The sequence below is a fragment of the Anarhichas minor genome, unplaced genomic scaffold (genome assembly GCF_050575085.1).
Source record: "Anarhichas minor isolate MPS153535 unplaced genomic scaffold, ASM5057508v1 ptg000038l, whole genome shotgun sequence".
Classification (NCBI taxonomy): domain Eukaryota; kingdom Metazoa; phylum Chordata; class Actinopteri; order Perciformes; family Anarhichadidae; genus Anarhichas; species Anarhichas minor.
In genome coordinates, this window is record NW_027466484.1 from 2,635,367 (window position 1) to 2,657,500 (window position 22,134).

Below are 22,134 nucleotides of genomic sequence, written 5' to 3' on the forward strand. Positions count from 1 at the left end.
ATTAACATATAATTTGTCAATGTCAACATAATTCCTATACGCACTGTATCTATTTAATCATCTTTACATGTACGTAATCATCCAGTCTATTTATATCCATTCATTATTTATGGTGCTTTATATATAATATATATACAGTATATATATTATTTTATTTTAGCAACTTGTGTACGCAACAGTGCTTTCTATACTTTACTTGTATTGTTTCCAGATTTGTTGTCCTTGTCCTAGGTGTTAAGTCTAATTATAAATCTAGTGTATATATTATTTTGTGCAATACACTACAAAATATAAATATACAATGTGTGACGTGTGAAACATGGCAAAACGACAAACTTATTGTGATTTAAATTCTGAGAGGCGCAAAACGCGAAGATGGTTGACTCTGTTTTATTTATGAGACACGATGGAAAATAGAGAAACTCCACAATTGACAGCAAAGCAAAACCAAACATAATAATATTCGGTGACATACATAAACTACATAAACTTAAAAAGGGACTCCCACCAAATTTTGAAGTGGAATAATAAAAGTTTCTTTAAATGCAAGCGAGTGATCCATCTGTTTAATAGACGATCTTTTGTGTTCTTCAGTTCAAATCAGTCACATCCCTCTCGCGCGCGCTCTTCCCTCCCGAGCTAGCATCCGGGTTTTTTCCCTTCAATTCCTAGCAACGCTTCTTGGATACGAGCAGGAGGGAACAATAACAACAACAACATGGAACCTCCAGCGGTAATTTGCAAAGCTTTTAACTTTATTCCTGTTGCGAACATTAGGTTTTTGCAGCATTTTGTGTTGTCCATGTCGATTACACCCGGAGAAACCTGGCTAACGTCCACGTTTAACCAACGCTGGCCGTTGTTATTAGCTAGTTAGCTAACTGCTAACTAGCTTGGCTGAGTTTTAGCTAGTTAGCAAGTTAATTCTCTGCATAACAGACATTCAAACCAACGTTACTTTTCCTTTAAAACCTACTTGTCAGACATAATATTGCGTTTCCATCGTTAGTAGTGATGGTCGATGACTGGCTGTTACTTGGATGTGAGTTGCTAATGTTTGCAATTTGTATGCAGGTCACACAGAGCGTAGTCATGTCTCTCAACAAGCTAACTAACCTGTTGCCCAGAGCTAACTTTTTGCTATGCATCTCAACTATGTCTGATAAATAAAATAATGTTAAACTCCTCATCATGGGAAAGTTACTTTTTTTAAGAGGTAAGCTAATCAGTGCAATTACAAGAACAACAGCATACTTGTTCAAAAACTGCACTGCAGGATGTGATGAACACAAACAAGCAGGTGTGTTGCAAATGCTGCTCATTTTGCTCATCACAGTTTGTGCAGCTCCTCTCCACCACCAACTCTAGAGGCTGCAGAATTGTTACCAGCATTTGTTGTTTTAAGCCTCCAGAGAAACTGTTCATAATTGGTTACTGAGCTGTGTTAAAGGGCAAAAGAGGACAGTAATAGCGAGTCACTTTGTTTGGTTATTTGGTTCACAGAGGGAGACGGCGCATCCTCAATTGCCAGAAGATGAGGATGCGAGTCAGTGTGTTGGACAAACATCCTTAAATCAACTGGGAGCTCAAAGTCATAGACGTGCCAGTCAGGACCAGAGGCAGCCCAGGCTGGAAACAGATGGGTGGGAGCTTCAGCAGCGATGGGGGCGCTCTCTACAGCCAGGTACATTGAATAAAACAATCAATTTCACCCAATCGCTCAAAATACAAACAGTACTTTATGGTATGTACATATTTTTGTCTCTTGGATCTCATGATAATAGGAATTTGAGGGCAGTGTTTCCTTGCATACAAGTTAATAATATACGTTTGTAGGATTTGTACTGCAGTTGTAATTTGTAACTCTGTTTACGGTGCCTGTGAGTAACAACCAGGACTTTTGTTTTCATCAGAGCTCCAGGACAGTAACCTGTCTCCAGCCCTTTCACTGTTGCCTTCAAACTCTGGAGTGGAAAACAACTTCACTGAATATTCTTTATTCCAACAAAGTGACAACGAATTTGCCCCTTTAAGGTAAAAAAAATGGATTTAAAGACAATTATTGGTTCTCTGAACATACATACATACATATACATATAACATGTCATTTGATTGTTCAGAAGTTTCTAAATGTATTTATTACTTTTTTTTTAAGGGCGTTCCCTGACATTTCCATGGCATCAGAGAGAGTTCACATTCCACCCCAGGATCGCACCTCTCGGGCCTCTGAGTGTGGTTCACTGTCCCAGCACCCTTTGGCCCAGGCGACCATCCTGTCTGAAGGAGCGAGCAGCTGCTGCTCTCTTTCCCAGCACAGTTTGTCACTAATAAACGAAGGCAGACGAGAGGAAACTGTTCACTCCCCACGGACTACCACCACTGACAGTCGGGGAGTACCATCCAGAGATGATGCCAGTAGCAGAGAGAAGAACTTTGAGACGCTAACTGACCCTCCAGATAAGCTCGTAGGAGAGGCTGTTGAAGATGAGACATTCTTTCTGAGTAAGGATATTCCTGCCCAGCATCTTCTGGAACTCCTTCAGAAAGATATTGGCATGCCAAGCAGCAGCAGTAGTGCTGTTTCCTCCACCTCAGAGACCTCTGTGAAGGCCGCTGCATCGTATGCCCAAGAATCTAAAAGCACTAAAGTTTGTAAACCAGCCACTGACCAAAGCATGGTTAGAAGGGAAGGTCCTCCGGGTGAAGCTTCTCTTCCCCAGCAGCAGACACAACAACCCGACAGAGATTTACACCGTGACCAATCAGGAACATTGTCGTCTGAGGTCTGTAACATCACTACGGGGTCCCGCAGCACTAAACCTGATGACAGCAGTGACGTGTTACACAGAGAGCTGCTATCTGAGGTAGAGAGGTGCAGCAGCCGTGAAGCTGGATCTAAAAACCAACAGCGGGAAAGTCCTACATCACACGGTCAGCCTCTCACGTCATATCCCACAGGGACGTCTGAAGGCCAGCAGACTGGGACCAGAACAAATTTTGGTGGTCTGCAATGGACCGGAGCGTTTTCAGCAGGAGTCGAACGGGGTCACAGAGAGCAAGAGCTCTGGTTCACAGGGAACCAAACAGGGATCGATGGGTCCTACCTGGGTTTCCTTCCACAGTCTCAGTCCACTCCGGGAGTTTTTAAAGCTCCACCCAAATCTAGTGTCAAGGCTAAATTAGGGCAACTCTCTGCCATAGATTCTAATAAAGATAACTCTTATCAGTCGAACACAGGGATCTCTCCACAGCCAGATGTTCCTACGGCTGATGTCCATCGCCCACACAAAGCAAATCAGAGCCAAGAGGAAGCTACCTCGACAAAAGTCCAGTCTCTCCCAAGTCTCAACTATATGCAGAAAGTAGACGCTTGGAGGGCAAATCAGAGTTCAGGCAAGACGTCACTATTTGATAGCTTGGCACGACAAGGAAAGAAAGCTCCCGATGCAGTATCGGACCCCCTGAATGACATCTTGAGTCAGCAGGTGAGTGCTGTCAATCAGAACATCACACAGAGCTCCGCCACAGCTCCCTCTGGCTCTCCTACAAGAAGAGGGGAGGCGGTGGGCAGTGTTCCAAGTGACAAAGATAACACCGGGTCTGCAACAAGACCCTCTGCCTCACCCTTTGGCAGGTCACAGTCCCAATCCTCTCTTAGCACCATTGTCATGTCGGTCCAGAAAGATCAGCGGAAAAACAGACCTGCAGAAGAAGAGAACAGTCAGATTCAGGATGGTGTCCATCGTCAGCCAAACGCCACAGGTCAACCTTCGCCTCGCATGAGCCTCGGTCATTTCAGTGACGTGTCAGATTTGACACTCTCGAGTTCCCAAGATAGTTACAACAGTGGAATTAAATTGGGAACTTCCATCGGAGCGTCTTCTGTTGTCAGCCTGGAGGTGGATAACTACGCGCCGTACTGGACTACGCCACCACCTCTGCCCAGACCGCCAGAGCTCAACATTGAAGACCGAATTCCGGTAATTGAAAAACTGAACATCCTGGATAAACAAGCATAGGATCTTGTAAAAATATATTTGAATATGTTTAAGACTGGAAACTTATATAGTTGTTAATGCAAATACAGTTTCAGAGATTTAGAATTTAGGTAAAAAATACCATAAACGTGTCGATTTGTAGACCTGATTCTGATATGTTCTGTATTTATTTTTCTTGCAGTTGTATCTGCGTAACCTGGGTATTGACCAATCTCCTGCAACAATTTTAACTCCATTCGCACCCAGAGGGCCAATCAGAGAGCCTGAATTCTCTCCCACTGATCTCTGTACAACTCAGGGATCAGTTGGAACACCAACCAAGAGCACCCAAACCTCTGAAGGTACGTCTGCAACAAACATTCTGAAGAGAGAGAATGTAACTTAAACTGTATTTGAGGTGGGGCCATAAAATCTGATCAGTCCAAATCCAAATTTAATTGGTAAATGTACTTTTGTTCCCCACATGAAGCAATATGGTTTATTAGAATAAATTGCATTACATTGCAGTCATTTAGCAGACGCTTTTATCCAAAGCGACTTACAATAAGTGTATTCAACATCGGTTTTCGAGAGAACAACTAGTCACCAGAAGTCACAAGTGCATCTCCTTTCTTCAAACAAGCATCTAAGACTCTCCTATTGTATTTTCAGGTGGCAGTCCCCATAAAGGACAGTTTTCAAGGTCCAGCATTCTGTCAGTGGACTCCAGTATATCCATACCGTTGAGCCTGGACAGTCTTGGTCCAGGTGTATCTGTCCCACACTGGACCAGGCGGGCTTCTCCTTCTTCAGATATAGAAGTTATTCAGAGTGAACGCAGACTGCCACCCTCCTCCCTGCCTGACGAAGACTCTTATCCTCCCACCCAGCAACAGCACATGGACAGCAGCCAGAATACCATCCAGCTGGGAGACAGGTTTGACTCGGAGTCTCTCTTGCAATCAAGCCATAATTTGGAGCAAAATGCTGAACTTTCTATGACTAGCTCCACGGCCTTGTTGGAGATCCGTAAACTCCTCTCTCAGGCGGAGAACGCGTTATCTGCTGGGTCTTCTGAGGCTTCCTCAGCCTCCCCTGCGAGGCCCCGTCTGCTCTCTGATGATGACATCTTCCTCTCGCTGAGGAAGATGACCAGCGGGCTCCAGGACTCCTCCTCCTCTGCCACTGAGGACCCCAGACCTCACCCCTCTCTACTGTGGGCCAGGTCCTCGTCCGACTCCATGCTGACCTCAGAGAAACTGAGAGAAGGCTCCATTGGTCGAGAGAGTATGGCTTCATTGGCGCAACCTAATAATTCATCCACACAAGCTCCTCCGACTGCACCGGCAGTAGGTGCATACAGAAGACCACACGATGTCACTGTTGGTAGAGGTTCAGGGCCGTCCGTTGTCCTCTCCCAATCAGCCCGGCGGGCGGAGCCCGAGGGCTGCAGTGCTGCTCCCCCTCACAACACAGTCCCACCTCAGCCACCAGTCGTCACGACTCCACCAGGTTTGAGCACACCACAGCTGACATCTACTCCTGCAGACACAGAGGAGGGAAAACAGACTTCTCTGGAAGGTCCTGTACAGAGCAGCCCCTCCTCGCCCACCTTCGAGGACACTGATCAGGGTGTGATGAGTGATGGGAGCAGTAAGAGCTCGCTGGCAGTCAGAGTGGCCAAGTTACTGCAGAGTGAATCTCCAGCTACGATGGTGTCCAGTACACCCAGCGTCACTGACCAGGAGGAGAGCAAAGCCAGAGGTAAGAGGATTCACACATTTTACACTTTAAACATCCAGATAAACGTTTCAAACAAATCATCTGCACAAGCATAACCGTTAGCATGTTGCAGAGTGGATTAAGCTGAAGATATCAGGACAGCAGTGTGAGACTCTGGAGTTGGACAAAGAAGACAGAACGAGGATTGAAGAGATCAAGAGAGAGCTGCTGCTAAAACACCCCATGAAGGTAAACTGCTGATGAAGAGCTCTTTATCATTCCACAAACTCATAGCAATCAGTCTCATCATGTATAAAGTACTGCACACTAACAACAACTAATGTTCGTTTTCTCATGCATTTCACTTTTAAATCTTTTGAATATTGACAATCTCTGGACAGTACACGTCTCGTGCTGAAGGTAACTTGTGTGGCAGCATGTTGTGTCAACAGATGCATGTCAGACTTTTGGAAACATTAATTCAAAATGTTTCCAGAGAAGTTTTGCCGTGCAAAAGGTTTTTCTTTTGATGTGTTTGCAGCTCATGAATGAGTTCACAGGACAACATAAACTAGGACCCTGCTTGGTCTCACAGTTCTTGGTTTTGTTCTTCTCCTCTCAGAGTCTGTGGAGCACAGATACAGAGAGCAGTGCAGCGTCCAGTGTGAGAGGCCAACAGGGGCAGGATCCACCTCAGCAAGCGGAGACACTCGCTCCTCTGGGTGACGCTAACAGCCAGCCATCCCAGACGCTGCAGGGCCTCCGCACAGAGCTCTCTGGCTCCAGTGTGCAGCTTCAAAACCCTCTTCGCCCGGATCTAGAGGCTCAGATACGTGAGATCGCAGCCAGAGAAGGGGTAATCCTCGCTAGGACAAACCCTCAGCGTCTCACATCTATCACCATCGCCACCCGCAGGCGCTCCACCTCCACCTCTCCATCTACGTCACCTGCGTCTCCCCTCAGTCCAGCGCCAGAGCCGCTCCACCTGGCCGAGCTCTCCACGGGAGCTGTGGAACACCCTAAAGTTAACAGGGTGCTTCTCCTGTCCACGGATGAAGAAGATGAGGCAGCCAGGGAGCCGGTCTTTGAACCAAGCAGCCTGACTCCTCTGTCAGCACCAGGGAATCAGAAGAGACAAGACACTGTGGGAGGCCAGTTGGAAGACCCTCCCCCACCCTCACTGGTTTTAGGTAGAGAGGACGTGAACGCTGAAGAGCACAACACGCAGTCTTTCAGGCGAGATGACGAGTTATCCGTCCAGAGCAGCTCTGTTTCTAGTGTTAGTCATGAAGCTGAACAGGCCACAGGTTCATCCACATCTGAACCCGCAGCCGGGACAGGTCACGTCTCACATGTCCATCTCACTCTGTCCCCCAAAGCCACTGATCACACCTCGGCCACCGCTGTCCACTCCAGTCACGTTGACGCCGTTGCAGAGCTGCCGCGTAAAGGATTCGTCCCCCTCAGACACTCGTTTTCTGCTGCCAGCAGTCCGGACGAAGGTGTCGGTTTGTCCAGTCCACCAGAGTGGTACGACACCAGAGAGCCAGTAAGACAGCGGGTGCCTGAAAGAGCCGAGACGTCCACCTTGTTCAAAACCGCTGTCCCTCAGGGACGGATGACCTCCACACCTACACAATGCTTTACACCGTGTCACAGAGTCGTTGTGTCACCGAGACCTTTCACTGCTGAAACACCAGGTAGGCTTGTTGTGAAGTGTGCTGTGTAAAGACTTATCTCCAGCTCTCTAGAGTTTCTGTGGTTGGTAAAGTTGACTGTATGTTCTTTCTCACCTCTCCTCTTACAGCAGTGCCTGTTCTGTTACCTTATAAGCCGCGTGGAAGTGAGGAGCTTTTCTACGTCCCTCAAACAGAAGCTGACGTCTCCTCCACCGGCCCTTCTGACACCACCATGGAGAGCTCTCACACGGGTACATTCCTCTCAAATATAGGAGATCACATAGAACATCGGTTGCATTTCCACTCCATTACTGACTAAAAGTCCGTCTGACTGGAAATCTGAATTTTCAAATCACAGATGATGAAAAAGGCATTAAAACGTGTGTCTTACAGGTAAATATGAGGCTGCTGTTGTCTGATAGAGGAGTTAAGTGAGGGGACTGACACTGTGCGAGGGAGTGAATAATGTATGTAAATATATAGGTATAGGTATAATAGGTAAGAAAGAGCATGAAACAAGCTGAAGACAAATTACTTTTGAGAAATAACCCGACTGATTCTTACATCTTGCAGCAAACTGAACTCATATTAAATAGTACAGAAGGTTAATGAAATCTGAGGCTGTGCTCTCTCTTCCCCAGTGCCTGTATGGGGAGCAGCTGGTCTATTGTAACATACACCAGGCAGAGCATTACTTATTCATGTTCAGGGGCTGAGTGAGACAAAGGCAGAGCAGGGGCCCCTCAGAGAGACGGAGGGAGAGAGGGGACTGCAGACTGCATATCTTTAAACATCTTCTCTTCACTGCTAGCTGAAAGAAAAGGAATCATCTTGGTCACTTTTCCTGCAGCGTTATTCATGTGTCCCCTCAGAAGTGAGGACGATCTCGTTACGGTAGCACCACGATGTAAAAGACCACTTTTGAATTCTGCCCAGGCTCAGACGATGCCGTGCCCCCCCGCTTCAGCAGCGAGGTCCTCGGACACAGAGATGCTGGGTTGGACCGCGGAGTCACCATCAGACACTCTGAGGGCATCTACAGCAAGAGGCTGAAAACAGCCACCGGCAGGATGCACGAGCCGGGACACCGAGGTGAGCCGAAGACACAGGACGCATACTCATCAAGTTCTATTGTGTTACATGCATCCGTAACACAAGCGTCATCAAGTTCTATTGTGTTACATGCATCCGTAACACAAGCGTCATCAAGTTCTATTGTGTTACATGCATCCGTAACACAAGCATCATCTGTCCAATAATTGCGCAACAAAAAAAAGCTAATTGTTAATTTGTTCACTCTGGTTGAATTAAATCTAAATGTAAATGTTACTTATGTGTGCTTTTGCTTACACAGCGTTGCTTTGTTTTTCTGTATGTTTGTTGGTACATAAGGCAAAGAGTGATACATGTATTATTTAGAAGAGTGAACGTTATCCTAATTCAATAGTAACACCTGTTATCTCGCTGTCTCCTCACAGGTGCGTCTGTATCAACAGATGGAACCTCACGAACAGCTGGGTCTCAAGCTCCAAAACCGTCTTCTCGGGGATCGGTTGTCTTTTCTAGATTGCCTTTATCGAGCAACCAGGAAGCCTCAAAGAGAAACCAGGGGACCAGCCCAGTGCAGTTCCCCAGTTCTGATCCACCAGAGCGAAGCCGTGTGAGATTTCAGCCACTTCATGTGGACTACGACAAGGCGGGCCATCACCTGGACCAAAGCTCCGCCCCCAAGGCAGGAGGGGAGCGAGACCAGGAGAGCAGGGACCCTCACCTCCCTCACCCTGCTGCCCGGCAGAGCAGCAGCACTCTGGACCAGCTGTGGGAGAGGTTCTGTGATCAGTGGAGCCTGGAGGAGTCCCGACCAACCAGCGACAGAGAGGCCTCACTGCTTGAGCGGCTAGAACGCCTGTCCCGTCTCATTCATAGCACCAGGGAGACACACATGTCAGGACTACAAGAAGAGAAGCCAGGGAGGAGGGGAGAGGATGTTGGAGAGGTGAAGAGGAGCGTCGGCTGTGAGGCCAGAGGAATGGAGAGGAACGTTAGAAAGGTCCACGGTGAACCTCCCATCCCTCTTCAGGCCTGGACGCAGAGGCTTCAGGGAGAGGAAGCGTCTCAACCTGCAGACGAGGACAGCCGTGACTCCTTCACCTCCGGCTTCTCTCAGGGCTCCTCCCACAGTCAGCACCTCTGTCCCGCAGACAGAGACGAGTCGGAGACCTTGTCCACCGTCTCCGGCTCCATGTCCACCGTGGACACGGCGCGGCTGGTCCGAGCCTTCGGCGCCCACCGAGTCCAGCACCTGATACCGAGCTCCAGCCTCAGCAAACTGTACAGCACCATCAGCAAGCAGAAAGAAGGGAGAGAACAGAGGAGAGGAAGACACAAAGAGCCACCTCACCTCATCACACTGTCAGAGAGCACCGATGAGTCCACAGTGAGTACATCTGCAGATCATCCGACCACCAAAGGAACCTGAACGTCATGTTAAAGTCTCGTGACTGTAGAGCTGCAGGTTGCATTGCTGCAGAGAGCGGCTAAACAGAATTCAGCCATCGTTCATTTATTATTTACTCCCGTGTTGTTTCCTGCTGTGGCGTGTCACACTGTGTTCTGTGAAATAGTTCTCTGAAGGAGCACAGAACATAGTAACACACGATAGTGGCTTGTAGTTTCAGATCTAAATGTCTGTCATTTCATTGGTCTTCAGGCTGCTGCTGCTTCTACAACATCAACCAGCACCGACAACCGAGCGTCTCGCCGCAGCGCCTCCAGGCCTCTGGCAGCCAAGAAGGCTGTGAAACTGGTCAGCAGAGGCGTCCAGGCAGGTCAGTGCAGCAGAGGACGTCACTAAGAGAGAGACCATCACACAGTGCTCACATATTTCTGTTCATGATAAATGACTGATGTGTTCCCTCAGTCACCAATAGAGAGGAGCAAAGCACATTTGTGTTAACATGTCACATATTATTATAACACCGGATATTGTTAAAAGAGTGTTTGAAGATACTAAACACTTTTAGAAAATATCCCAAACTTACCAACAGAGTCTTCTGGTCAAATTAAACTTTATTTTACAGGTTGTCCAGTTTAATAAACAACAAATTCTTCATTCATCACATTCACTCTCTTGACACTGATTATTTTTGGCAGCTCGTTCTCTGGACTCGACGGTTCTGAGCTTCTTAAACTGACTCGACTCTAAAAGATACCATAGCCGTAGCATATTAAGGCTACAAACGACCCATAATGCAACTCTCTATTCTCAGAGAAAGTCTGCTGTTGTGTTTAGTCCTCAACTAACCAAAGTAATTCTTTAAGAGATTCTTCACACTGGTGTTCTCTTTCTCCTCAGGTGACCTGGAGCTCGTCAGCAACGGGACTCGACGCCACACACGAGATGTTGGAACCACATTCCCTTCGCCTGGTGAAGCCAGAACGTCCAGTTTAGAGAGAGGAAGAGGAGGGAAAAGGAGCCCCTCTCAGAGTCAGGGGTCACAAAGACAGAGGAAGAGCAAGAGAAGCCCACCAAAGACCCTCCCTGAAGGTACGTCAGACTACAGAGTTGTGTCTGTGCACAAATGTAAACGTATGTTTATACCTGAGTAGAACTAAATCCTTGTATTGATTTGTCTGCTTTGAATCCCCCTGGTCCTCTCCAGGTGTTTCATGGTTCATCTCTGCTGAAGACCTGAGGTCAGAGGCCAGGAAGGAGAACCGGCCAGAGGAGGAGGAGTCGACGTGGAGGCCGAGCACCGCCTGGTTTCAACCGCACAGCAGAATGAATCCATGGAGAGAACCGCTGAGTCCCAGACAAGTCCACCAGGACAGATACCAACACGCGGAACCCGGTTTAGACCCGAGACCCAAAGCCACGTCCTCGGGTCTGGCTCGTATCTCTCTTCGGGTCGGTTTGTCTTCTTTCTTCACAGAACATCACCGAACAGGCTCTTGGTTAGGCAGAATGTTTATTTGTACATTTAAAGAAGTGAGAGAGGAACACGCCGTTAGTGCCGGCCCGGCTACGTAGACGGATCACAGAGGAGCTGAGATCACAACACACACAGGAGGAGAGATCACAACACACACACACACACACAGGAGGAGAGATCACAACACACACACACAGGAGGAGAGATCACAACACACACACACAGGAGGAGAGATCACAACACACACAGGAGGAGAGATCACAACACACACAGGAGGAGAGATCACAACACACACACACACACAGGAGGAGAGTCTTCTCTGCTTCGGTAGACATCACTCCACTGTGTCTTCACAGAGACAACGTTAATGCTCTGATTATCAAACAGAGAACCTTTAAATAGATATAGAAGAAGAAACAGAACATCTGGTATTATTTATTAATCGTTTAGTCAAACACAAACCACTTGTTGCTGAGTCGGTCACTTCTTCATAACTGAACTCAGAGCTTTCATGTGAAACAACCTAAACTGTTCATGTAGAATAACATCACTTAAGATTGAGAAAAGATCACGTTTTACTGCCTGTAAGATAAACTGTTGGGAGTCCTGATAGGATTTAGATTTTACATTTTTAAATCTCTTATTATTGATTAATACATTAACATGAATGTTCCTCTTCCCTCCTGCAGGAGGCTCTGGAGATGCGTCGTCCAGAGTTCATCTCTCAGTCCAGGCGGAGGGTGAAGCGCTTGGCTCTGCAGGTGGAGGAGAGGAAGCTACGGGAAGAGTTCAGCAGAGAGAGAGACGGACTCTTCAGCCGGCCCGGAGGACCAGGGAGGCTCCAGAAGCCTGCAGGTAACCGACGGCAAACACCAGGATTTGTAACGTCACACCTGCCGGATACCTGGTACACTAGAAGTAGAGAGCTGGAGTCCCTGAACGGAGGTGCTGCTGATGTCCTGTCTCACCGCTTCATATTGTATGTATCCAGATCACTGCTCCTGACAGTCCTTGCATGTGTTTAAATGTGTTTCCTCTGTTATCCATGTGTTCAGGCAGCGCTCTGCTCAGGAGGGCTGTTCCCAGGAGAGAGATGATCCAGAGATCCAAACAGTAAGGTTCTCATTTAGAGACGTAATATAATAAGATTTATTATTCTAAAGAAAAGTAGTACCAATACTTTGCACAACTTTAGTAGCAATACTTAAGACAATCTCGGGTGATTTATGTAGCACATGCATAGAGAATGTATATAAAAACACGAGGTAAAGTGAAATGGAACATCGTTATGTCACCATTTGGACTTTGACTGGATTCAACATTGATTTAGTGTTTTTAAAATGTTAAAAGCAAGTGATATCAGATCTGTTTATTGATCTGGGAACTGATGACGTTTGAAATGCAGCCGTTGTATTGAAGGTTTAGTACTATGATCATCACTGGTACGGGTGAGAGTACAGCTGCTGCTGCAGTACTTGTGTTTCAGATGTTGCAGAACATATTTGTCTCTTCACCAGGATCTATGAGAGTCTTCCGGAGGTGCAGCGGCGGAGAGAGGAGGAGAGAAGGATAGCAGAGTATCGATCCTACCGGCTGAACGCTCGACTCTACAACAAGGTACGACACAAACCGCTGCTCTCGCTCACAAACACGGAGAAACGTTCATCCACACCTTCTCCTTAAAGCTGCTTCCTGTTCTTCTGTGTTCCAGAGGATCACCGACCGTGTGCTGAGCAGGAGAAGAGCAGCGTGGCACTGAAACGCTCTACTGCACATTAAATGATGTGAAAACGTTTCTACACTTTTTATAACAAAACTACCGAACTTAACTAAGAAACACTTTTTATTTATTTGCGACCAATTAGTTTTAGTAGAACATTATGTAGAAAAGTAGAGTTTTACTTGTTGGATAAATATTTTGACCTTTTTCTACTCCGTAAAATGTGTTTTAATGTAAAAAAATAAACCAGATTCTTTTTAACATTTATCCTAAATTCCACGTTGTGCATGCAGACAGTGAAGGCTGACAGACACTCCGGCTTTATGTCTTTATTGATCGGTTATTGGTGCAGGAGCAGGAAGCCACACGAGGGGAACGCTGAGACAAGCTGCTGAATCAGCACATCACAGACCAACAACACAATGAGTACATACAGACCTTTGTCCCTCTCAAGCTACAGTTATGTAGATGCCCATTCATTAAAACTTCAAGTTAAGACAATACTGTGTAAACATAGTCTAATAAAACAATGAGCATGGATTAATAAAGCAGCCGTGGCAAACGTGCTGAAGAGAAACAAAGATTCTTTGGCAAAGATGTAGTTTTGCTCTGAACGAGGTTTGAACTAAACAAATGAGACGTAAGGCAGCCGAGCGTCTTCACCACGAGGCTCTCTGCAGCTTTAAGGCTCGGACAGCAGCAGGAGTCTCAGCACACACACACACACACACACTTCTGGCTCTTTGTGATTCAGTAACGTCACCGATACAACCAGCATGTACAAGTACACCACAAGTGTAATAAATAGTAAATCATTTAAACCATATAATGCTTCATTTGAGTCTTTAGATAACACAGTCGCTCCCTCCAGGTGAATCACATGTTCCTCTTGTTCTGTGCCGTCCACAGAGCACAGCACTAAACCCTCCTCACAGTTTACCTGCATGTTGACTTCATCGATAAAACCATTCTGTCATTAAAACATCAGTGAAATGAAGTTACTTATCCGAGCAGAGCGAATGTGCAGGATCACCTTCTGTGGCTTCATCGCTCAGGACTTGAAATATGTGCAAAAAAGTCTCTTTTTGATCAAACCGCAGTAAAATATCCACGACTTTAAAATGGACAAATCATTTCTACATCACACGATCCTTCTTTCCCTTTAGACAGTCAAGTTATAAACACAGCAGTGACACCTGGTTAGACACACAACACACATGATCGCTCTGGTGCTGCGTCGCTCTAACAGCGTAACGTACGAACACAACGTGAAGGTTCCTCAGCGGGTCACAGAGCAGCTTCATACGTATTCTACTCAACAGCAAAACAATGCGACTCTGGGCAGCATGCAGCAGCTACAAGCGTCTCTACTTCTGTCTCCTGTCTTTAGTCGACAGTACTCAGGGCTGGAGCTGAGTCACGCACGTCTCATACAAATCACTTCAACTTCATTCTGATCGGATCTGAATGTTTCCATCACTGGGACGTTTTACAGGAAAGAAAGTCTAATATTTGATGGTGATAGTTGAACTCTTTGGACGTGTAAACCACTAAAGTAATGTGCTTCTTTCCTGATCTTATCTTTAGAAATGAACAACTGTCGTTCGGCCTACAGTTAATGATTAGAACAATTCATCTTCACATCATTCTCTTCATTCTTTTGTCAACAAAATGCAACAAAACAGTGAAATGTTCCGATTGAACAAAGTCTCGAGTGAGAATGTGCTGTAATTACATTGAATGTGTCGTAACTCACTGATCCTGTTCTACACATGACATCTGTTGCACGTCTGTCCATCCTGGGAGAGGCTCCTCCTCTGTTGCTCTCCCTCAGGTCTCTCCCTCTTTTCTCCCGTTAAAGGGGTTTTTGGGGAGTTCTTCCTGTTCTGATGCGAGGGTCCCAGGACAAGAGGATGTCACATGTGTACATATTGTAAAGCCCTCTGAGGCTAATTTGATTTGATAATTTATTATTTTAATAATAATTTGATTTTGGGCTATACAAAAATAAATTGAATTGAATTGAGTGACATCTTCACAAACATCTTCAGTTTAGTGTTAAAAGACAAAGAAAAGCAGCAAGTCCTTAAACTTAGGGCCCGTTATCATTGAATGACTGAACTACAGCCCCGACCGTCACTCATCAACCTGCATCTCAAAGAAGATCATTTCCTGCAGGTTGTAATCTCTCCACTCGTGATCTGAAATACCTCCTGGTGTGACTGGTTTGGCCCTGGAGAGGAGACCAGGCTGTTGGTGTGTTGTGGTGTGGTGGTGTTGGTTGTGGTGTTGTGGTGTTGTGGTGGTTGTGTGTTGGTGCAGCAGGCAGGATCTCAGGTGATGTTTAGGTCTGCAGCAGACTGTGAACTCTCTGCAGCTGAGACTGTGACAGGACGAGGCGATGGACCTGCTCCTGGCCGCGGTTACACGGCACCATGACCCGACCCACCAGCACCGTGTCGCCCTGCTTCTCCTCCTTCGCCTAAACACAAGAAAGGGTTCAACATGGTGGATGGTGGTAAGATCCTTCTCACTTCTAGATGAAGACAAGATGAAGGACAGCAGGGAGGGAGACAGTAGATACTGGAACAGGTGCATCTGAAGTACTCACCTTTACAAACAAGGTTGAAGGGAACGTCGCAAAATCAGACGACACTCGAGCTCCAGGCTGCTGGTGGACGACGTGCTCAGCTACTTCGTCCTGACCGAGTGGAGAGGAGAGAGGAGAGAGGAGAGAGGAGAGAGGAGAGAGGAGAGAGGAGGAGGAGGAGGAGGAGGAGGAATGAGGACGTTTGTTACTGAATCAGCCTGTCAGGTATTGAACGGCGTGCTCACCTTCAGGCGGCCCAGAGTGTCGCTGAGGGACTGTAGTCTAGCCGTCTGCTCCAGCAGCTGAGCACCAGGAGTCACTGCAGCACAACAACAACAAACCTGAGACTCACTCAGGGTTCATATCAGTAGAGTCATGTTGGCGTGTCTCATGCTATAGTGTGCAATGAAAGTCAGACTATACTACGACGTTTTATGACATGCTATACTTTTCTACGACGTTTTAATGATACTTTTATAACGTTTTTACGATGTACAATACTATGACTTTTGAAGACATGACGAAATACTATAATATGACATTTTAAAAAGGTACTATACTTCGACTTTTAGGACATTTTCAGGACATGCTAAACTATGACATTGATTTGACAGTCATATTTCTATATTATTTCTGCTATTATCACTCTATTGTATCCACCACTTCCATTATTAGTCCTGTTTCTATTCTAGCGTTGGTGCTGTTATTGTTGTCTCTCTCAACGTTACCTCACAGGACACTAGTAACGAGCAGTATCTTAAGGAGGATGAGCCTACAGACACAACATGGATGCTGCAGGACGTCATAGTTCAGAGGCAGTGCCCTCTCTACTTGTTTCTATTGCTCTGCTCACTTAAAGAGAACGTGAGACAGAACATGCTTTGAACTTATTTTGAAACTTTGGCATTTTTCTGCTTCATTGAAGGCGTTAATACAGAGCAGACAAACTATAGGATGGAGTCTGAACGACTGCTGAGCTTCTAATGTAGCAGAGCGACGGCGTTGAGTGTCCTCTGGATGAAGTGGCTCCTCTCTGCTGTGGTTACAAACTTGGAGCCTGTTGCATCTAAGTAGTAATCGACTCAGTCCATCACTGTGGGAAAGCATCACTGGCCACCAGCTGCAGCACATGTCATTGGTTGGAAAAGAATGTTTTTCTAAAAGTAAAAACAAATCTCTCTCTCTCTCATAACCCAACGACCAGCGCTGATGAACGTTCACCCAGACCAGGGGTCGGCAACCTTTACTAGCCAAAGAGCCATTTTGCTCTATTTTCCACCAAATATAATGTGTCTGGAGCCACAAAAGCTATTTGATATCACAGCTTATAAAGTGTTATATATAGATATATTATATATACAAAAACTATAGTTTGTTGTATTTATGAAAATATAGAACAAGAATAAAGACAATTCTTGACATTTCTTTTGCAATTTTACCTGATATAACAATATCACACTCTTATGAAGAGGAGAGTTTGCTGCAGCAGCTGAGGAATCATCTCCAGCGTGACACTGTTCAGCACATGCTGGTGCTTGTTGTGGAAGCAGACAGTAAGTCAGCAGCGTTGGCAGTGAAAGCTAATGAAGACGTCCACGCAGAGTCAAACTCTCTATTTTCCTCCGTGACTTTTCTTTTTTTGGATTTATCCATTGATAGTTTACAGAGGGCGGGGGTCTGAACATATACGATTCTGTTCATTCATGCTTATAAATTCATGCTCTTTTGGAGAACGTCATGTGACATAACTTCTCTGATCAGCACATTGTTCCTGCTCTTCTTTCTATTTCCTCGTCTCAGCTAGTGGTCTCTCTCTCTCTCTCTCTCTCTCTCTCTCTCTCTCTCTCTCTCTCTCTCTCTCTCTCTCTCTCTCTCTCTCTCTCTCTCTCTCTCTCTCTCTCTCTCTCTCTCTCTCTCTCTCTCTCTCTCTCTCTCTCTCTCTCTCTCTCTCTCTCTCTCTCTCTCTCTCTCTCTCTCTCTCTCTCTCTCTCTCTAGCTGCATTTGATTGGTCAATATGTGTGGCGTCGTCTCTGTGCCTGCGCTGAGCAGAGGGGGGAGGGGCGGGAGTTACACACACGAACAGGATGGAGGGAGACGAGAGAGAAAGAGAGCAACGGACTGGAAAGGTAAAAAAAAAAAAGTTGAAAAATGAGTGTCAACAGGAAACGCAGCAAAATCTGGACACATTTCAATTACATTGACCAAACTAAGGCAGAATGTAGAGTCTGCAAGACTAAAATCTCATATCGAGCTGGTTCCACAAACAACCTGCACAGGCAACATGACATCATTTATATTTTGTTGTGTGATTCTGTAAGCTTCTGTACGTTGTTTCACTTTAAATTTGTTAAGTATTAAAAAGCTAAAAGTTTAAAATAGTTAAAAGTTAGTTAAGTTCATTTGTAAATAGTTAAACGTTTGTTTTTGCACTTTCTAATTTATTTTTTTTATCACTCTGTAGAGTGTATAAATAAAAGTGTATTTATATAATAAACATTTGATATAGTGCATGTTTTTTTTACATTAGTAATTCATATTGCGCATAATTTTACATTATTGTTGGTAATAAATTAATTTAAGCACCAAAAAATCTGAAGAGCCATTTGGGAGCCGAAAGAGCCGGTTCTCTAAAAAGAGCCGGAATTCCCATCACTCGTCTCAGCCCCGTGTGTGTCACGTGTGTGTCAATCTCGCTCGAGTCAGGAAACGTGTCAGAATACTCATGTTTGATTGGCTGAGCTGCATCACGTGATGTGATTTGCAACGCATTGGTCGGTGTGTTTCCTGCACCGCCGAACAGGTGCCGTAACGGCTGAATAAGAAGCGCCGGTTAGAGTTTAAACTCGGTGCCTAATATGTATGATTACGAATTATCTATCGGTTTTCAGTTCCTGGGTCCGGATCGCCAGTTGGGGACCTCAGGGAGCCGCAACAGAGAGGCTAAAGAGCCGCAGGTTGCCGGCCCCTGACCCAGAGCAAGGTTCTGCCCGAGGATTCCACCCGATAAAAGTATCATTAAAAGTCTTAGTTTTATATGTCCTAAAACGTCATAAAAACGTCATGGTATAATATGTCATGAAAAGTCAAGTAAAGTTTGACATAAAGAGTCATAGCATTGTATTGTATAGAGCGTAGTATAAACACATCATTTGCATACCGGGAGACTTCCCGGTGATGTCCACCACTTTGACGTTGGCGCTCATCTGCAGCAGCGTGTCCAGCAGCTGGTCGGTCTTGCGGTAGAGGGCGCTGGAGAGCACTGCAGGACGACCTCCGTCTCTGGGAGGAAGTTTGGTGACATGAAGAGGAGGAAGAGAGGCGAGCTGAGCGCGCATCTTCTCAGCCTGCAAGAAGAAAACAGGGGCACAAAAAGTCCAGATGTAAACAGCAGCAAAAGGGATCAAGGACTGAATGTGACTGATTCTAGATGTTTAACACTCATGTTAGAGGACAATCTGAAGACAAAGACTGCTCTCAGTCCCTCCCTCCAGTCAGTATCTGTCAAACGGGATTTCTATGGTTTAAAAAACGCAAACTTTATCAGTTGATGTTATTTTTCTCATTCTTGATGAATGTAGGTTGTCATATTTACAGCCCAGTAGGAGCGATATCAATTCAGGGCACAATACATTTAATGTACATTTAATCTCCAGGCTTGTATGATGGTTCATCCTAACCCTCGCTGTGATAACTTCAGCTTGTTTATGACTGCTTTTGTTATTTGCTCTGTGTACAGAACTAGTCTACACGACCACATGTATAACATGACCACCCTCATGATGAAGTAAAGACGAGTGTAGAACCAGCGAGATGTGGAGAGGATTCCTACCTTCAGTCTGTTGTTGTCGTTCTTCAGGTGTTTGATGCAGAGTCTCTGAGCATCAATCTGCTGAGTCAGCAGAGGAGAGTCGATCACCTGGACACCCGACCCGGCACCGGGCATCACGTTGGCTGCTGCAGTGAAAGAGCAGGTTATGAGCACCGGACTGAAGCCAAACCTTCATTCATACACGGAGCATAAAAACTCAGTTTAAATGAAGAACAATGTCCAACTCTTCACCTTCTGTTTACAGCTGCAACATCTCAATGTTGAATCTTAGCACAGAGGTGTAACGTAATGTTCGTTCATTATTCCGTCCTCTACATGTCAGAGTTAAACATTGTTTTCTTTTTATTCATCTGACAGCTGCTGCCGTCTCAAACCATCGTCATTCTCTTCTTCTTCTTCTTCTGCGGTATAGTTATCAAATATTACAGCCGACATTCTTAAGAAGATAATGTTTAACTGAACAACGTGACATCAAAGTATCAAACAGAGTAACTAAATATGTATTAAAACACCATGCAAGTAGATGATGTACATGCCAGAGGATGCAGAGTTATGTCATGTATTTCAGATTGATGGATATAGATGTAAAACCTTTGATAACAGGGTTTCTGCAGGTTTAACACGAGACTTTAAAGAGCGTTTTAATACCACCTTCAAACTGTCCAGTATGAACGTATGATGGAAAACCAGTAGAGACAATATGGCCTCTTTCTGTACTTCCTGTCAGTATATAACTATAACTTCTAATGATATAATTAAATGAACGCAACCTGGATGTGGATGAGCAGCAGATGTATTGTGGTGACAGTGTTCTAAAGGTCTGATTGTTGCTCCACAATGTGCAGCAACAATCACACAAGTGCATCGACTACCGAAAGCCCTGAAACAAAAACATTTTAGACAAATATTTAAGATCTTCATGACCTGCAGAAACCCTAAATACAACATGGTCGTAGTATCTAACAGCCGTCTAACGTGCAGTGAAAACATTTCATCATTCTCTAAAGAAGCAGCATGCCGGGTCACAGGCAGGTGGGTGGATACCTTTCTGATCCTCTGCAGAAGGTAACGTAGGAGATTAAGAAGAGAAGTCACGTAAAGACAAAGAGGAGGTCAGAATTATGTTTGCAAAAACTGCTCAGGATCGACTTTTAGTCTGTTAAATGATGTTAACTGCTAAAACAACACTGATGTAAGACATGTGTGGTATGGTGGCTCCTTCACAGTGTTGGTAAATGTACATGTCGTGTTCCCGCCGCTCACCTCCGGCCACTCCCGTGACGATGGAAGCAATTCCTGACGGGCCGGTTCCTCTGAGCCCGTCGACGGTCATCTTCGATTGGCTGTTGATTCGCTGCTTCAGCTCGGCCTTCTCCGACTCCAGCTGGTCGATGTCGGCCTGCAGAGCGTCCATCGTCTCCTCAAACTCTCTGCGGAGAGGAGGACAACATCGCACAGCTGTAGACCTCTGTTACAGAACATGACTTCCTGTCTGCGTCTGCAGTCTGCACTCGTTGGTTCTTACTTTTCTTTCTTCTTCAGCAGAGTCTGGGCCTCGTCCAGTCGAGTCTGAATCTTCTCGACGCGTTCGTCTGCGTCTTTGGACGAGCTGTCCAGCTTCTTCTCCAGCAGACTGAGACGGACACTCGCCTCGCTCAGCTCCTCCCCCTGGAAACACACAAACAGCTTTCATGCAATAAACACGTTTACATTTTTCATTGTTGATTCATCTGGAAAAATGTTTCTGTTTGTTTGATCGATTCATCATTTGGATGTCAGAGGATAATTAAGACTTTGCAGGTTTATCAGAAATGTCTGAGAAGACTAAAGAGTGTTAATATATTCAGCCTGGAACTACAGAACATCTTACATCTTTCACAGATTTAAAGTGTTTAATAAGAACATCATAACTGACTAATGCTGCATTCACCATTAACGTTTTTATCATCTATTTATTTTATGTCTAGTGCTATGTGTCGTTTCAACATTGATGTTGGCTCGGTAATTGTCTGCTTCATTCCTCCTGTGATTAAATATTTGTAATCGGTACATTTGAGCGGTTTATTCAAACCCTGAACATTTATCCTCATCTCAATAAAATCCCCTGAGAAGACAGATATTTGTATTCTTTAGTGTTTGTTCGGAATGTGAACACAAAAAACAATTACAGGAGACGAACTTCACGACAAAGATCTCTAATCTGGCAGATTGTTACCAGAACTCTAAGATGCAAACTTCTTGTGAGTGATTCTATTGGATTGTACACGCTCTGGTTCCATCATAACTGCAGAAGATGAGTGTAGTGAGTCTGCTGTATGTCTCAGAGTGGTGACCCACCTTGATCTTGAGAGACTTCTTCAGCTCTTTGATGACCGTCTCTCTGTCCTCCAGCTTCATGCCGAGACCTTCGGCGTCGGTGATTTCAGCTCGAAGAGCTGCCGCTCGCAGGTCCACAGGTGGAGGGTTCTGATAGACGAATAAGAGCACAACGTCAAAACCAGAACCTGCTGCATTCACGTCGAACAGAGACATCAAGACATCTTCAGAGCTGAACGGCAACGTACAGAGCTCGCTCTGGACTCTGAATCACCTTGTTCTGAGGCCTCTCTGAGTCGTACTCTCCCTCCTGCATGGCGGTGGCCATCTTGTTCATGGTCGCTATGACCATGCCACAGGACTGCCGC

At 45.6% G+C, this 22,134-nt stretch overlaps 2 protein-coding genes across 3 annotated transcripts in view; one reads left to right on the forward strand and one right to left on the reverse strand.

Moving 5' to 3' along the window:
- The first annotated feature begins 607 nt into the window (after positions 1–607).
- On the forward strand, positions 608–13,291 carry alms1 (ALMS1 centrosome and basal body associated protein). 2 transcript variants are annotated; one of them, XM_076107314.1, is made up of 18 exons: positions 608–733; positions 1,504–1,684; positions 1,914–2,034; positions 2,156–3,980; positions 4,180–4,339; positions 4,650–5,741; positions 5,833–5,948; positions 6,322–7,399; positions 7,507–7,629; positions 8,315–8,470; positions 8,857–9,815; positions 10,089–10,206; positions 10,734–10,925; positions 11,041–11,285; positions 12,000–12,255; positions 12,366–12,423; positions 12,828–12,927; positions 13,022–13,291. In XM_076107314.1, exons 1-18 carry the CDS (start codon positions 719–721, stop codon positions 13,067–13,069), a joined length of 6,843 nt encoding a protein of 2,280 aa, XP_075963429.1. In that variant the 5' UTR covers positions 608–718; the 3' UTR covers positions 13,070–13,291. The 2 variants fall into 2 exon arrangements, with proteins under 2 accessions (XP_075963429.1, XP_075963431.1); XM_076107316.1 differs by having other exon boundaries at positions 12,000–12,165.
- A 60-nt stretch (positions 13,292–13,351) lies between these two features.
- dctn1b (dynactin 1b) overlaps positions 13,352–22,134 on the reverse strand; it is a 32,580-nt gene continuing 23,797 nt past the window's right edge. The window contains exons 18-26 of the mRNA XM_076107209.1: positions 22,041–22,134; positions 21,788–21,916; positions 20,976–21,118; positions 20,714–20,880; positions 19,451–19,575; positions 18,779–18,965; positions 15,866–15,939; positions 15,642–15,731; positions 13,352–15,512 (exon numbers count right to left, since the gene is read on the reverse strand). The exon at positions 22,041–22,134 is cut by the window's right edge and continues 38 nt beyond it. Of these exons, the coding sequence (XP_075963324.1) occupies positions 15,375–15,512; positions 15,642–15,731; positions 15,866–15,939; positions 18,779–18,965; positions 19,451–19,575; positions 20,714–20,880; positions 20,976–21,118; positions 21,788–21,916; positions 22,041–22,134 (1,147 nt within the window). The 3' untranslated portion in view covers positions 13,352–15,374. The remainder of the gene's footprint in view (positions 15,513–15,641; positions 15,732–15,865; positions 15,940–18,778; positions 18,966–19,450; positions 19,576–20,713; positions 20,881–20,975; positions 21,119–21,787; positions 21,917–22,040) is intronic.

Excerpts from the sequence above, each read along its gene's own strand:
- alms1 (XM_076107314.1), top strand. Across the intron at positions 4,340-4,649 it reads GAGCACCCAAACCTCTGAAG|GTGGCAGTCCCCATAAAGGA; the intron begins GTACGTCTGCAA and ends TTGTATTTTCAG. Across the intron at positions 5,742-5,832 it reads GGAGGAGAGCAAAGCCAGAG|AGTGGATTAAGCTGAAGATA; the intron begins GTAAGAGGATTC and ends AGCATGTTGCAG.